This window comes from Molossus molossus, unplaced genomic scaffold (assembly GCF_014108415.1).
Source record: "Molossus molossus isolate mMolMol1 unplaced genomic scaffold, mMolMol1.p scaffold_m16_p_20, whole genome shotgun sequence".
NCBI lineage: Eukaryota > Metazoa > Chordata > Mammalia > Chiroptera > Molossidae > Molossus > Molossus molossus.
In genome coordinates, this window is record NW_023425356.1 from 20,628,111 (window position 1) to 20,642,914 (window position 14,804).

At 41.5% G+C, this 14,804-nt stretch overlaps 1 protein-coding gene and 1 non-coding gene across 2 annotated transcripts in view; both read right to left on the reverse strand.

Moving 5' to 3' along the window:
- The window catches only part of SNX27 (sorting nexin 27), an 88,044-nt gene extending 73,640 nt beyond the window's left edge, over nucleotides 1–14,404 (reverse strand). Inside the window, exon 1 of the mRNA XM_036271938.1 lies at nucleotides 14,106–14,404. Within this exon, the coding sequence (XP_036127831.1) occupies nucleotides 14,106–14,404 (299 nt within the window). The remainder of the gene's footprint in view (nucleotides 1–14,105) is intronic.
- LOC118638096 lies at nucleotides 798–904 on the reverse strand. Its single transcript, XR_004961053.1, has one exon. It is a non-coding gene; the product is annotated as a U6 spliceosomal RNA (small nuclear RNA).
- Nucleotides 14,405–14,804: the final 400 nt, after the last annotated feature.

Consider the following 14,804-nt stretch of genomic DNA (forward strand, 5'->3'; position numbering starts at 1 on the left):
TCACCCGAGGATATTTTTCCATTTTTTGTACAGATAGAGTGGGAGGGAGAGAGAGGAAGGGAGAGAGAGAGAGAGAAACATCGACGTGAAGGGACACATCGAGTGGCTGCCACCCGCACGACCAACCAGGGCCGGGGACAAACTGCAACCGAAGTACGTGCCCTTAGCGGGAACCGAACCCAAGTCTCTCTGGACCGCAGGCCAACGCTCTAACCACTGAGCCAAACTGGCCAGGGCTGTTCTTGATTTTTTTTTTTTCTTTATTGATTTTAGAGAGAGGAAGGGAGAGGGAGAGAGAGATAGAAACATTGATGAGAGAGAACACTGATTGGCCACCTCCTGCATACCCCTCACTGGGCATGTGCCCTGACCAGGAATCAAACCAGCAACCTCTTGGTGCATGGGTCGACACTCAACCACTGAGCCACACTGGCCAGGCTGTTCTTGATTTCTTAAGACCACTGTCATATAATACAATAATTCTGACAGACTATCCTTTACCAGGAAAACAGAATGTAAAAAAGTAAAGTGTCTTGCCCAGCAAGTGTGGCTCAGCGGATTGAGTGTCACGCCATGGACTGAGATGAGAGGTTCCAGTTCGATTCCCGGTCAGGGCACGTGCCTGGGTTTCAGGCTTTATCCCCAGTGGGGGCCATGCAGGAGGCAGCCAATGGATGTTTCTCTCTCTCTCTCTTCAAAAAAAAATCAATAAAAACATTAAAAAAAAAAAAAAAAGTGAAGTATCTTGACTCAAACTATAGCCAAAAATAAAAACAAAAAAACCTACCTTTTTTCTTTTTAATATGGAACACTTCATGAATTTGCGTGTCATCCTTGCACAGGGGCCATGCTAATCTTCTCTGTACCGTTCCAATCTTAGTATATGTGCTGCCAAAGCGAGCACAACAAAAAACCTCATCTTAGTCTAAGCCTCATCTTTAGCAAATGAGAAGAAACAACAAAAGTCAACCACATGTAGACCAAATTAAATGATTTCCAGCCCTAGTTCACAAATTCTTTGGTGCCTTTAAGTATCAAAAGCAAAGTCAATATTTATACCAATATTTTAAAGCATCTACCTCAAGAAATTTAACACTGAGCAAAAGAGAGTATTAATGACAATAAAGTATGGATCTGGCAGGGTTATGAAACTGCAAACTGTGTCAATCAGCATTTAGTCCTCCCAAAGAGAAAAAAAGGAATAAATAACTTGTCAAATAAGCTGCTTACCATTGCTCAAACTTTTTACCCTTGGCTGGGTGTTCTATTGACAAAAAATGCTGCCTGAGGCAGGAAAAGTACAACTAAGTCTCATCTCTCTTTTAACTTTAATACCTCCAGCCAGACGTAACAAGGCTTTATTACTTGGGAAGAAGTATTAGATTCCTCAAACCTTCTAATTCCAAGGCAATCAGTTTACAAATTAATCATATTTGTCAGTCAGAAAAAAAGTATAATAATGCTTTAAGATATTTTAAAACTAAATATAAAATTATAATCAAACTATTCAGGAGAAAAGTTCATTGGTTATCTGATAATTATCTGTAAGGCCAATGTAACCACTGGTCATCAAGAATTAAAAACAGCCCTGGCTGGTTTGGCTCAGCGGTTAGTGTCAGCCTGTGGTCCAGAGAGACCTGGGTTCGGTTCCCGCTAAGGGCACGTACCTCGTACCTCGGTTGCAGTTTGTCTCCGGCCCTGGTTGGGTTGTGTGGATGACAGCCACTCAATGTGTCCCTTTCACGTCGATGTTTCTCTCTTTTCCTCTCTCTCCCTCCCACTCTATCTGCACAAAATATGGAAAAATGTCCTCAGGTAAAAATTAAAAAAAACAAAACAAAACTTGTTCATTTCCCTCCTGATAGAATACAAAATTCCAGTCTTAGAATTTTAAAATAGCTTCCTATATTAAAATTAATAAGGCTATAAACCTGTGTTCCAGGTTACCAGGACACACCTAGTTTATACCTATTATCCTGGCATAATTAATGGGTCCCTTTCATTTTCTTTTCTTTTTTTTTTTTTAATTTTAATTTTAATTTTTCCTCACCCAAAAATATTCTTCTATTGCTTCCTAGACAGGGTGGAAGGGGGGGGGGCGAGAGAGAGAAAGATCGATGTGAGAAAGACACATCGATTGGTTGCCTACCACATGACCCCAACTGGGGCCAAGGATTAAACCTGCAACTCAGGTACATGCCCTCAACAGGGAATGGAACCCGAGACCCTTAGATCCGCAGGCCAAAGCTCTCTATTATGGGAAATAGCAGAAACAATGCTTGAGAGTAAAATGTGGCATTTAATTATGTAAGCAATTTCCAAGTAAGAGTATGTGTTTTTTTTAATTCAAGCATATTGAAAAATAAATTGTTTTTATTAATTTTTGAACATAATATTGCTTCCAAGGACAGCAAAATAAGGTAAGGAGAATAAACACATTGACATTTAAAAAGCAAGTCTATTTCAAGTGAATTTTGGGAATAATCTATTGTACTTACACAGTTTGACCTCATGAAAACTAAACATACCACAACTTAATAAAAAAATACTAAGCACAATGGGTTTCCTCGCATGGTAGAGGCTAAAGAATTGATTTTAGTGAGAGAGAAAGGGAGGAGAGAGAGAGAGAGAGAGAAACATCAATGGCAGAGAAACACCAATTGGCTGCCTCCTGCACAACCCCACCAGGGATTGAGCCTGCAACCCCAGCATATGCCCTGACTGGGAATCAAATTGGGGCCTCCTGGTCCCTGGGCCAATGCTCAACCAACTGAGCCATACCAGCTGGGTGATTCATTCATTTTGTTTTGATAGGATTTTTTTGTTTTTTAATTTTTGTCTTTAAAAACTTGATCAGACCAGGCCGGTGTAGCTCAGTGGTTGAACATTGACCCATGCACCAAGAGGTCACCAGTCAGCACACATGTCCAGGTTGTGGGCCAAATCCCCAGTGGGGGGCATGCAGGAGGCGGCCAATCAATGTTCTCTCTCATCGATGTTTCTATCTCTCCCTCTCCCTTCCTCTCTCTCTAAAAATAAGAAAAAAAATTTTAATAAAAATAAAAAATTGTAAAGACCCCAAGACAGAGGTCACAAACTAGCACTTTATTTTTTTTAAAATATGTTTTTATTGATTTCAGAGAGAGAAAAAAGGAGCGGGAGAGCGAAACATTGATCAGTTGCCTCTCGTCCAAGCCCGGAACCCAAAACCTGGGTAAGTGCCCTGACCAGGAATAGAACCAGTGACCTTTTGGTGCACAGGATGGGACTTAACAGATCACATCGGCCAGGGCTCCATTTTTAATTTTTTGAGGAAACTCCATACTGTTTTCCATAGTGGCTGCACCAGTCTGCATTCCCATTAACAGTGAAAGTGCATTAGGGTTCCCTTTTCTCCACATCCTTGCCAGCACTTGTTGTTTGTTGTGGCCAGATGGAAGTGGGGGGCAGGGACTAGATGGAAGTGGGCAAAGGTGGAGGTGCGGTGGGGACATCTGTAATAGTATCAACAATAAAAATAAAGTAAAAAATAAATAGATAAAAGAAAAACTGTGATGAAATAGAAAAATAAAGACAAATACAAAACAAACAAAAAAGAATTCTAGATCTATCACTAATTTTTTTAAAAGCAGTTTAAAATACCTTCCTCTATGAAAGACAGTCTTTAAAAATTAACAACAACAGATATACTTCTGAAAGGATATGATCCTTTGTCAACCAAATATCATCCTTTAATTCAAATGTGATCAATTTCTTTTGGAAGGTAAGGAAAACAGAGTAGTTTCTATAAGCATTAGTCTATTTCAACATAATGAACAAGAAAGGTTTAGTAAGACCTTCTCTGAATCCCCAATATAAAGAACCACTGGGTAGGACAGGGAAACCTAGAATAATCAATCAGCACATAACTTATTAAGGAAAACTTCAGTGTCACATTTCCTTGGATTCCAAACACAGGTAGAGAAACTCACTGCTGTTTCCAAGTAAACATAGATGCACATTACATATCTTGAGAAAGCAGGAACAAAAAGTAGTTTTTAACCCTACCAGAATCAAAATGACCATAATACTGGATAAAAGAATTAAGTATCCTGCATGGTATATTCATTAGACAAACTATACTGATTACAAATTACCAACTTTAGAGATGATGAAACTGATGAGCAAAGTGGAAGAAGTTCCCAAAACTTTCAGAGAAGTCATCACATTTTCCAAGATCTCCAAATATTAAGATAATCAATCTCCTGATTTTTAAAATATAACTAGAACTAGACCGACAAATAGATATAAAAGTTGTAGTGCCCTGGCTAGTCTGACTCAGTGGTTAGAGCACTGGCCCCTGGACCGATGAGTCTCGGGTTCAATTCCAGTCAATGGCATGTACCTTGGTTGCGGTTGGTCCCCGGACCTGGTCAGGTCCTGCAGGAGGCAACCAATTAATATGTCTCTCTCACATCGATGTTTCTCTCTCTCTCCCTCTCTCTCCCTCCCTCCCACTCTATCTGATGATGAATGCAAAAATATCCTTGGGTGAGGATTTAAAAAAATAAAAATAGCCCTGGCCGGTTTGGCTCAGTGGTTAGAACGTTGGCCTGCGGTCTGTAGAGACCCAGGTTCGGTTCCCACTAAGAGCACGTACCTCGGTTGCAGTCTGTCCTCAACCCTGGTTGGGTCATGCGGGTGGCAGCCACTCGGTGTGTCCCTTTCACATCGATGTTTCTCTCTCTCTCTCCCTCCCACTCTAACTGAACAAAATATTGAAAAATGTCCTCGGGTGAGGATGAAAAAAATAAATAAATAAAATAGAAGAGAAAGAGAAACGGATATATGAGAAGCTGGACTGGATTGTGAGGTAAAATACAAATTAAAGGCGACCAGCTCCTCACCAGCTGTTCCTAGCTCTGGGTGTTAGAGCTTAGCTGTCCTTCGTTCCCTTCTTTATATAGTACAAGATAGCCCAAGAGACTAGATGCTCTGAAATTCTTCTAATTCTAACAGTAATTTTCTTCTTTGGCCTTGGAAAAGTTATTCAATCTCTTGGGGTAAATAATTAAATAAAAACTAAGTTTTCACAGGGTATCCTGGGTATTAATACACATACAACTACATTCTGACCTCAAAAACAGAATAAAACCTAAACTTCTTAATATTGCATTCAAAGCCCTTTTTGATCTAACCTCAAGCACAATTGTCTACAAACAGCAATTTTATTTATTATTATTATTATTATTTTTTAATCCTCACCTGAGAACATGCTTAGAGAGAGAGTAAGGGATAGAGAGGGGAGAAAGAGAGAGAGAAAGAAAGAAATATTGACCGGTTACTTTCCATACACAGCTCAACTGGGGATCGAATTTACAATCCAGGTATGTGTTCTGACTGGGAATCAAACTGGAAATGCTTTTTGTTGTTGTTGTTGTTAATCCTCACCTGAGGATATTTTTTCCATTGATATTTAAAGATAGTGGAAGGGAGAGTGTGAGGGAGGGTAAGGGAGAGAGACACAGATTGGTTGCCTCTCACATGCACCCCGATGTGGGCCCAGGGATCGAACCTGAAACCCACATATGTGCCCTTGACTGGGAATCAAACTCAAGACCCTTCAGTTCTCCAGCTGATGCTCTATCCACTGAGCCATAAGTGCCAGGGCAAACTGGCAACTTCTGGTGCACAGAATGACGCTCAACCGAGTCCCTCTGGCCAGCTACAAACAGTAGTTTTGTAAGAATTCTTCACATCTTCCTCCCTTTAATCAGTTTTCTCTGCCAATAACATCCTTCTCCCTTCTCTGCCTATTGAAATCATACTTATCCTTCAATCAGTTTAAAAGGCCTCGATGATCTATCTACCCACCAATCTTTTCAAACATACTCACTCTTTCCTCTAAACTCCCATTGTTTTTCTTTTATCTCCTTAATTTCATTTTGCTTTACACACAGTAAACTGCTTACATGTACCTTCCCCACTGTACTGTAAGCTTCTCATGGGTAGGGAGGGATGCAGGGCATCAGTGACTCATACAAGCCCAACAGTCCTTGACAGTCTGTGCTTAATTGTAGAACCAGACTGAATATGAGGTGATATTAGTGGGCTAACATCAAAAAAGTGATACCCTAAATAATTGTTTTTCAAATAGTGGATCACAACCTAATGAGTCATGAAATGTATGTAGTGGGCCACCATCAGCATTCAAAAAAGAAAACAAAACAAAAATACTAAACAGACTAAAAAATACCAGAGGGCATGGTAACAGTAAATATAGTTTTGTGAAACTAGTTTCAGGTGCTTTTTTTCTATTCATATTGGGCTGCAATATAAGATATATCTCTTACTGTGAGTTGCAATTAAAATACGTATTTTTGCCCTGGCCAGTTTGGCTCAGCAGTTAGAGTATTGGCCTGGGGACCAGAGAGTCCCAGGTTCAGTTCCAGCTAAAGGCACGTACCTCAGCTGCAGTTTGTCCCTGGCCCCAGTTGGGGTTGTGTGGGTGGCGACCACTTGATGTGTCTCTCTCATGTTGATGTTTCTCTCTTCCTCCCTCTCTACCTCTTGCTCTATCTAAAGATAAATGCAAAAATGTCCTCGGTTGAGGATAAAAAAAAAACGTATTTTAAAACTGCCTGAATATTTTTTTTCCAAATGTGGGACTGAAATTGTACCGCCCATACATAGGCGCTTCCTGGATTGTCTGAGTGAAGCACAGAAATCATCTATATAGCTGATCATCAAAGAATAGAATGACCCTAACTGGTTCTAACCTAAACCACGACAATATCCTTTTTGCTAGTAATGATGTCATCTAACAAATGAACTGACCACCGATGATGTTCCCACAGTACTGTGCAGTAATCACAAATTAGGTTTGCTTGTTAACTGAGTCTCTTTGCTTATCTACCAGATCATAAGAATTATTCTCACCCTGGTCAGGTAGCTCAGTTGGTTAGAGCATCACCATATACCAAGGTTGCAGGTTCGATCTCCAGTCAGGGCACACACAAGAATAAGATTTAACCAATGCATAAATATGTGGAAGAACAAATCGATGTTTCTCTCACTTCCTCTCTCTCTCTCTAAAAATCAATCAAGCAATCAGTTTTAAAAAATGATAATTAATCCTAATTCCCAAAGGGACTTATCTTAAAAAATAATTGTCCTTGAGAGCCTGGTAACAAATCCTCTCCTGAAACTAGTCAGTGGTGGATGGAAAGAGAACTGTTCTTCACAATAACTTACATGACCCAGACAAATCTTCATGTTACTAACAAAAAAAATCTTTTCCTGGTCACAGCCATGTTATGGAAGTGATTTCTGAGGGGAAGATAATGCTATTTCCAAATTTGTTTTATTTATTTGTCACTTCAACTACCTATGGTATTAAAAGTATTTCTTTGGGTTGTAATTATGATTGTCATGCTCTCTTCACCAACAACCAATAGATTAAAGATAATAACAAGTGCCCAGCCAGTGTGGCTCAGTGGTTGAGCGTCGACCCATACACCAAGAAGTCACTGGTTCAATTCCCAGTTACGGCACATGCCCAGGTTGTGGGCCCAATCTCCAGTGGGGGGCATGTAGGAGGCAGCCAATCAATGTTCTCTCTCATTGATGTTTCTATCTCTCTCTCCCTCTCCCTTCCTCTTTCTCTAAAATCAATAAAGAAAAAAAAAATTTTTTAAAGATAGCAACAAGTAAGGGCAAAGAATGACTGCTTTGGTCCTCAATCACCCACTCAATTTAACAATGAAAGAGACAGGGTATATAAAGATATAAAACAGTTACATTTCACAATACCTGCTATCCAAGTTTACAGGGATGTGCCTGGATTTTAAGTGACTATTCAGTCAAGAATAGTTGACTACTAACAGTCAATAGCAGCTGAGAAAACAAAGAAATAGAAAATATAATGGATTTAGAATCCAAAGACCTGGGTTTAATTCTGGTTAACACTCATTAGTGCAATACCCAGTTTCCTCTCTTATGAAACAGTGATAATACTAATACATTCACTCAGCAAGTATTTATTGAATAATACCTTGTATGTGTCACTAGGCATTTGATTGGGGAAAAAAAATGTAGTCCCCGCCCTAAAGGAGCTTACATTTTCCCTATCTCACAGGTTGTTGTGAAGATCAAATGTAAAAACACTGCAAACTGTAATACACACACTTCAAATAACAAAGTGGTATAATGATTATTCTACCTCTTAACCACCATCTTTATTACAACAGTTTAGCAAAACTCAATAAAGTATAGATCATCAGATATAATTGTCCCCTACATACTGAACTCATTTTCCTAAGAACTGGAATTCAGGAGCCTAAAAAAAAAAATCATTATTTGCTATACAGTCTTAGCTCATGACTCTCAATAAAACCATAAAGATAAAATGGACTGAGAATTTAAAGCCTATAATCTATAACCCAGGTAGGGTTGGGTGTGGGTTGCATTACCCACACCTGGCAAGAAAGTAAAAAATAAAGATTTCGAGGCCCCATGCAGGATCTACTGAATCCACCCGTAAAGGGTAAGCCTGAGATTCCATACTTTGATAAGCATACCCAGTCATTCTTATGCTCACTAAAGCTTCAGAATCACTGCCATAAAAATTCCTTGTGCAAAACCCATAATTTAAAACCATTTCCAAAAACTACCTGGAAAATCTGAGCTGAATAGAATTCAGCTACAACTGAAAAAGAAGCTCTTGAGAGGTACTTAGCAGTCAATGTTACATGCCTCACCCTTAACTCATAAAAACACTTCTTGTGGCACCAACCTCTTTTTACTCAATCATTTTCAAACTTTCACATAAAGGAAGGGAAAAAAAAAGGAATGTCCATGGGATATTTGTAAGTTATTAAAATTAACTTTCAATAGTCAAATACATGGTGACAGAAGGAGACTAGCCTTTAGATGATGGGCACACATTGCAATATACAGATGATGTATTACAAAACTGCACACCTGGCCCAGCCGGTGTGGCTCAGTGGATTGAGCATCTCATGAACTGAGAGATCCAGGTTCAATTCCTGTTCAGGGCGCAAGCCTGGGTTTCAGGCTCGATCCCAGTAGCAGGTATGCAGGAGGAAGCTGATTGATGTTTCTCTCTCAAATGGATGTTTCTATCTCTCCCTCCTCTCTCTCTAAAAAAATTTATAAAAACATGTATTTTTTAAATTGTACATCTGAGCCAAGTTGGTGTGGCTCAGGGGTTGAGCGTCAACCCATACACCAAGAGGTTACCGGTTCAACTGCTGGTCAGGGCACATGCCCAGGTTGTGGACCCAATCCCCAGTGGGGGCATGCAGAAGGCAGCCAATCGATATTCTTTCTCATCGATGTTTCTATCTCTCCCTCTCTTTTCCTCTCCCTCTAAAAATCAATAAAGAAAAAAAATTTTAATAAGTAAAAATAATAAAATTGTACACCTGAAACTTATATATGTTACTAACCAATGTCACCCCAATAAATTTACTTGTTTTAAAAACTCAATAAATTTATTTACATATGTGTGGCTTTAATTTTTCATATGGTTTAACGTTAACAAGGGAAAATTGATGGGTATATTATCCTACAGATATCAAGGAGGAAGGCATATCTTCTCTGCCTAGCACAAATATAGCATCATAATTTTGAATGGTTGCAAGTCAACCTTAGGACTCCATGCTTATCAAAGACCACACTACCCTAATACCAAAGAGACAACACAAACTAGCCAAAAGACAAACCTAATCCCTCAAAAATAGACACTACCATATTCATGTCCACTGCACGCTTAAACCATCCTAAGGGCATCTCTCATGAAATCAAGAGCCCTTGGAACTTACTTTAACCTTAAGAAAATTAACCTGCCCTGGCCGGTTTAGCTAAGTGGTTAGAGTGTCGGCCCGTAGGCCAAAGAGTCTTGGGTTCAATTCCGGTCAAGGGCTTGTACCTTGGTTGCAGTTCGGTCTCCAGGGTTGTGCGGGAGGCAGCCAGTCGATGTGTCTCTCTCACATCAATGTTTTTCTTTCTCTCTTTCTCTCTCTCTCTCCCCCTCCCTCCCTCCCTAACAGAAGAGAAATGGAAAAATATCGAGTGAGGATTTAAATAAATAAATAAATAAATAAATAAATAAATAAATAAATAAATAAATAAATAAAAATAAAAAAAGAAAATTAACCTGAAGTTAAATGTTAGTTCACATACTCTATAATTAGTGCAAAGATATATTTATTTGGTTCTATTTGTTGAAAGCATCCTTCACTCATTAGCCTCTAGGCATATACACATCAAAGGGAAGACACTCAATATATGTTACACTGGGAGAAATTACAAGGTGGAAACATTGCTAGGCAAGAAAACATTCCATCTGTAGTAAAATTTAGAGCCAGAGGGCTTGTTCTTACTCCAGTACCAAGCCCTGCAATATGACTCTTTCCCAAACCAGTCAGAATCAAGTCAGTTTTAAAGGGGAAAAGGACAAACTAAACCACAGTGAATTTAGTTTAACTATTACAAGATTTTAAAATACAAAGAAATTGATGCTATTCCTTTTGTCCAAGCTTGTATTTTTTCCCTTAAATCTCAAAGTTACTCTCTTTCACACCTCTAACAGTTGCCCATACAACTGCAATAAACAAAAATTGGAATAAAATTATTGTGCACAGGAGGAAAGCATCTAAAATAGGCAAAAGTCTTGGTTAAAAAGCAATTATCAAGGTCCATACAATCCACCAATGACTTCATACAAAGTACATCTACATAATAATAATCTACCTATGCCTAACCCTGACCCCACTTGGCACTTAATCAACTTAGAAAACTTTCCTGAGACAAGGAAGGTTAACTTAAGGTACTTGTGAGAGGCAGAGAAAAAAGCTCTAATGAACGTTGCCTAAAGAATGCTTTAGGAAAATTAGCATCAACCTAACCAAGATCAAAACAAGTAGCAGACACAGATATCGCTCAAGAATGTCTGTTTGTTCACTGATTCCTCCTCTCACCTGAAAACCTAAAGAAAAGATGCAGATTTTGGAAAAACTGAAGGAAAGAAACTGTATATAGCTGACCCCTGAAGGTGGTAGTTAGAGAAACCAACCTCTGAGCAGTTGAAAATCCAAACATAACTTTCTGACTCCCCAAAAATCCTTGGGGGATTGGTTCCAGGAACCCCCTTCAGATATTAAAATCTGAACACGGTCAAATTCCCTATATAAAATGGTGTAGCCCTGGCCAGTTTGGCTCAGCGGTTAGAGCGTCGGCCTGCGGTCCTGAGAGACCCGGGTTCAGTTCCCGCTAAGGGCACGTACTTCGGTTGCAGTTTGTCCCCGGCCCTGGTTGGTCGTGTGGGTGGCAGCCACTCGATGTGTCCCTTCACATCGATGTTTCTCTCTCTCTCTCCCTTCCTCTCTCTCCCTCCCAATCTATCTGTACAAAAAACTGGAAAAATATCCTCGGGTGAGGATTAAAAAAAATAAAAATAAAAATAAATAAAATAAAATGGTGTAGATCAGCGCATGCAGTTGGTCCTCCACATCTGTGGATCCCAACCTTAGAATGAAAACAGTACAGGTATTTATTGCATATAAATAGACCCATGCAGTTCAAATCCATGATGTCAAGGTCAACAGTAGTTGAGGTTTCAGAGAATTTAACAACTAGCTCAGTTCTGTGTTGTAACTATCACTATTTCCACTACAGTAGCAGAGAAGCTTCAAAGAATTTGGAAATCAAAACACAGTTGGGAAGGTGAGAAACCAATGTCAGGAAGATGTCTGATCATCACAACCTTCCAGGGAAAGGTTCTCTAAGCAAAGAGTGTTCTTTTGACATGCCCAATAAAACAGACAAACTTCTCTACTCACCACCAAGAATGTGCCAAAATACAATGTTTTTTCCCTAGGAAGAGGAAGAGACCTACACTAGAACTTGGGTCAGGGGAAAGCCCTGTCCTAAGGGATCATCTGAGGTCTCCTTTACAGTATCTAGTTTATATGTGGACTGTGCTGCAAAATCCACAATAAAGGCAAGAAGACAGCAACTGTTAGTTGGTATATAAAATGGTCAATCATGGTAGCTGTAGTCTGCCACAAAATTGTTTTAGTTTAGTTCCTTTAGCTCCAGTAAAGAGTAAATGATTTAGAACTTTATGATTTTATAATTTTAAATAACTATTTTAGTTTTAAATTCAAAAATAAACAAACAGCTGGATCCAAAGTAACTTACAAAGTGAAAGAAAAATAATTCCAAAAGCTTCTATCAAAGGAAACATCAGGCACAGACTTTGAGTTATTTAGAAAGAAAAAAATTAGGTACCCCACTACAAAGCAAAAGGTCACTATTGCAGTTTCTATCTGAATGCCCTTACTCCCAAAAGATTAAGCATATTTGGCCAGGGGATACCAGAAAATAGTATGTAGGACATTAACAGAAAAGAAAGCATCTATTTATAGGAAGAACAGAGGAAAGTTACAGTAATAGCTCCAAACACTTGCTTTGGTGAGCTACTCTTTCTTGAGGTGGAAGGTAAGAGGAAATAGAATGAGTGAATACCAAAGAGTAAAAACATCAAGAATAAGGGCAGGGGGCATAAGATGAATGAGAAAGGATGGGCTCCTCTATATGCCATACCTCCAAGATCTTATCCTCTTTGAAACCTTAAGCAAATCTACTGTTTTACTAGAGGAAAGCCTGAAAATTGTGGAAATTATAATTAAAATACCACTTATAAAAAATGAGGACGACTTCATGACAGCAAATCCAGCACTGAGGGAGACAGCAGAAGGGTAAAAAACATATACAAGACAGATTCAGTAAGAAGGAGAGAGATAAAGCATTGAAGACTACTGAGTAGAACGAAGATAAGGAGAACATACACCACCTACCAGTCAACCAGCAATCACTGTGTAAATTTTAATACAACATACAAAAAACACACAAATGTACCTCCTGGATTGGAGGCGTAGAGGAGGTCTGCACAGAAATCAGAGAGAGGCAGCATCCTGCCCTAGCATTAAGGGATGCAATGGGCAAGTAAGGATGAAGGGGTATAAAGGGAGAGGGACTGCAGCAAGGAAGAGGATGGGTTGCAGCAGCAGAAGGGGCCTAAAAAAGAGCAGGAAGGGAAACCTAGGGACGAGAAAGATCAGGATTAAATCAAGGGTGGAATCAAAAGAGGGCAGAGTAGGAAAGTGAATAGAAATAGTATGCCCTGAAAAAGCGGGGAGATCAAAGGCCCACAAGGGGATTATAATTGTAGACTAAAACAGAAGTATGAATACGGTACAGGAGTGACCACAGGGGGACAGAATGGGGTGCTGTCAGAGGGATGTGGTGATGGAGACACTAGATTCAACCTCATGGTGCAATGTTTAGAGAACATTGCACCATGTTTAGAGAGACTACAGTGTCTAAGACACCACCACCACCACCAAAAACAAACCAAGAAAATGCATGCAAGGGTTAGAAAAGAAGGTATACTAGAAAGATGAATACAAAAAAGGGAGGAAGGGGACACATGGAAGGACAGAATATACAGGGGCTGCTTAACCGTAAGGAGAGGGTAACTAAGGAAAGAAGTGCAGTGTGGAGGCATGTTTCCGGAGGAAAAGTAGATCAGGGGTCCCTACTTGGGCCAGAGGGCAGAAGGGACGGTCCACCGGGGCTGAAGCGAGTGTGGAGAACTATGTTGCTAAAGATGAGAACTTGGGGAGGACACACAGCGGTGGGATCAGAGAAAGAGACGTTGTCAGTGAGCAGCAAAAGAGATTCATTAAGAGCAAAGTGAGGGGCGGCGAGGAGGAGCAAGCAACATGCCCAAGGGGAAGGCAAAGGGGTAGAAAAGGAGCCAAAGGAATGGGGGCGGGGGTAACAGCGTTAGGGGCGCAGGAACAGAAACTGAAGACTGAAGAGAGCGCGGTGAGAGTCGCAGGAAACCGGGATGTGGGAGGTAAAAGAGTCAACCCCCAGGAGGTGCTAGGCCTGAGGGGGGCGGGGGCCCCCGAGGGCCGGTTCAGGGTTGGGGGTAGGTGCGGACGGAGGGTGACAGGAGTAGAGGGGAGATGCACAGACAGGCGGAAGGGGAAGGGATGGGGCGGGGTGGGGCGGCGGGCAGCCTGGATACTCACACCTCCAGAATGCGGTCCCCCTTGCGCACCCCGGCGCGATCGGCCGCCCCCCCGGGCAGCACGGCGCTCACATGCTGCAGCGGCGCGTACAGCTCCCCGTTGATGCTCCGCAGCTGCCCGCCCTCGCTCACTTGGCCCCGCACGTTGAAGCCGTAGCCGGACTCGGACTTGACGATGCGCACGACCCGCGGGCCACCGCCACCATTCCCAGCGCAGTGGAGCCCAGAACCCCCACCGCCGCCGCCTCCGTTCCTGTGAGGGGCCGAGGGGTGAATCCCTTCCCCGTCCTCGTCCGCCATCTTGCGAGCAAGCGAGCTGTATCCCCGCCCCCCTACGCCTCCACTCCCTCCCGCGTGCGCTGGCCCTGCTCAGCAGCCGCGACCCCCGGCGCGTGGGCCGAAGAGCTACGGGCTGGGGCAAAGGGAAGGCAGGGGGCGGGGGCGGGGGCGGAGGAGGAGGGACGGACGCTGTGCACTGTGGAGCCTCCTGGGAGATGTAGTTTATGGACCGTGGGGGCCGAGAGCGGGGTGCTGAGCCCAGGGGAGGCTGAGGTTATATGACGCACGGCGGGAGCAACGCCTGCTGGGAGTTGTAGTTTGCCTTTTATGCTCGTAGGCGTTTAATCTGTTGGATGGTGAATGTGTGGCCGACTGATTCAGCTGTTGGTGTTGGCACATTTTGTTTTTTTATTTTTTTAGG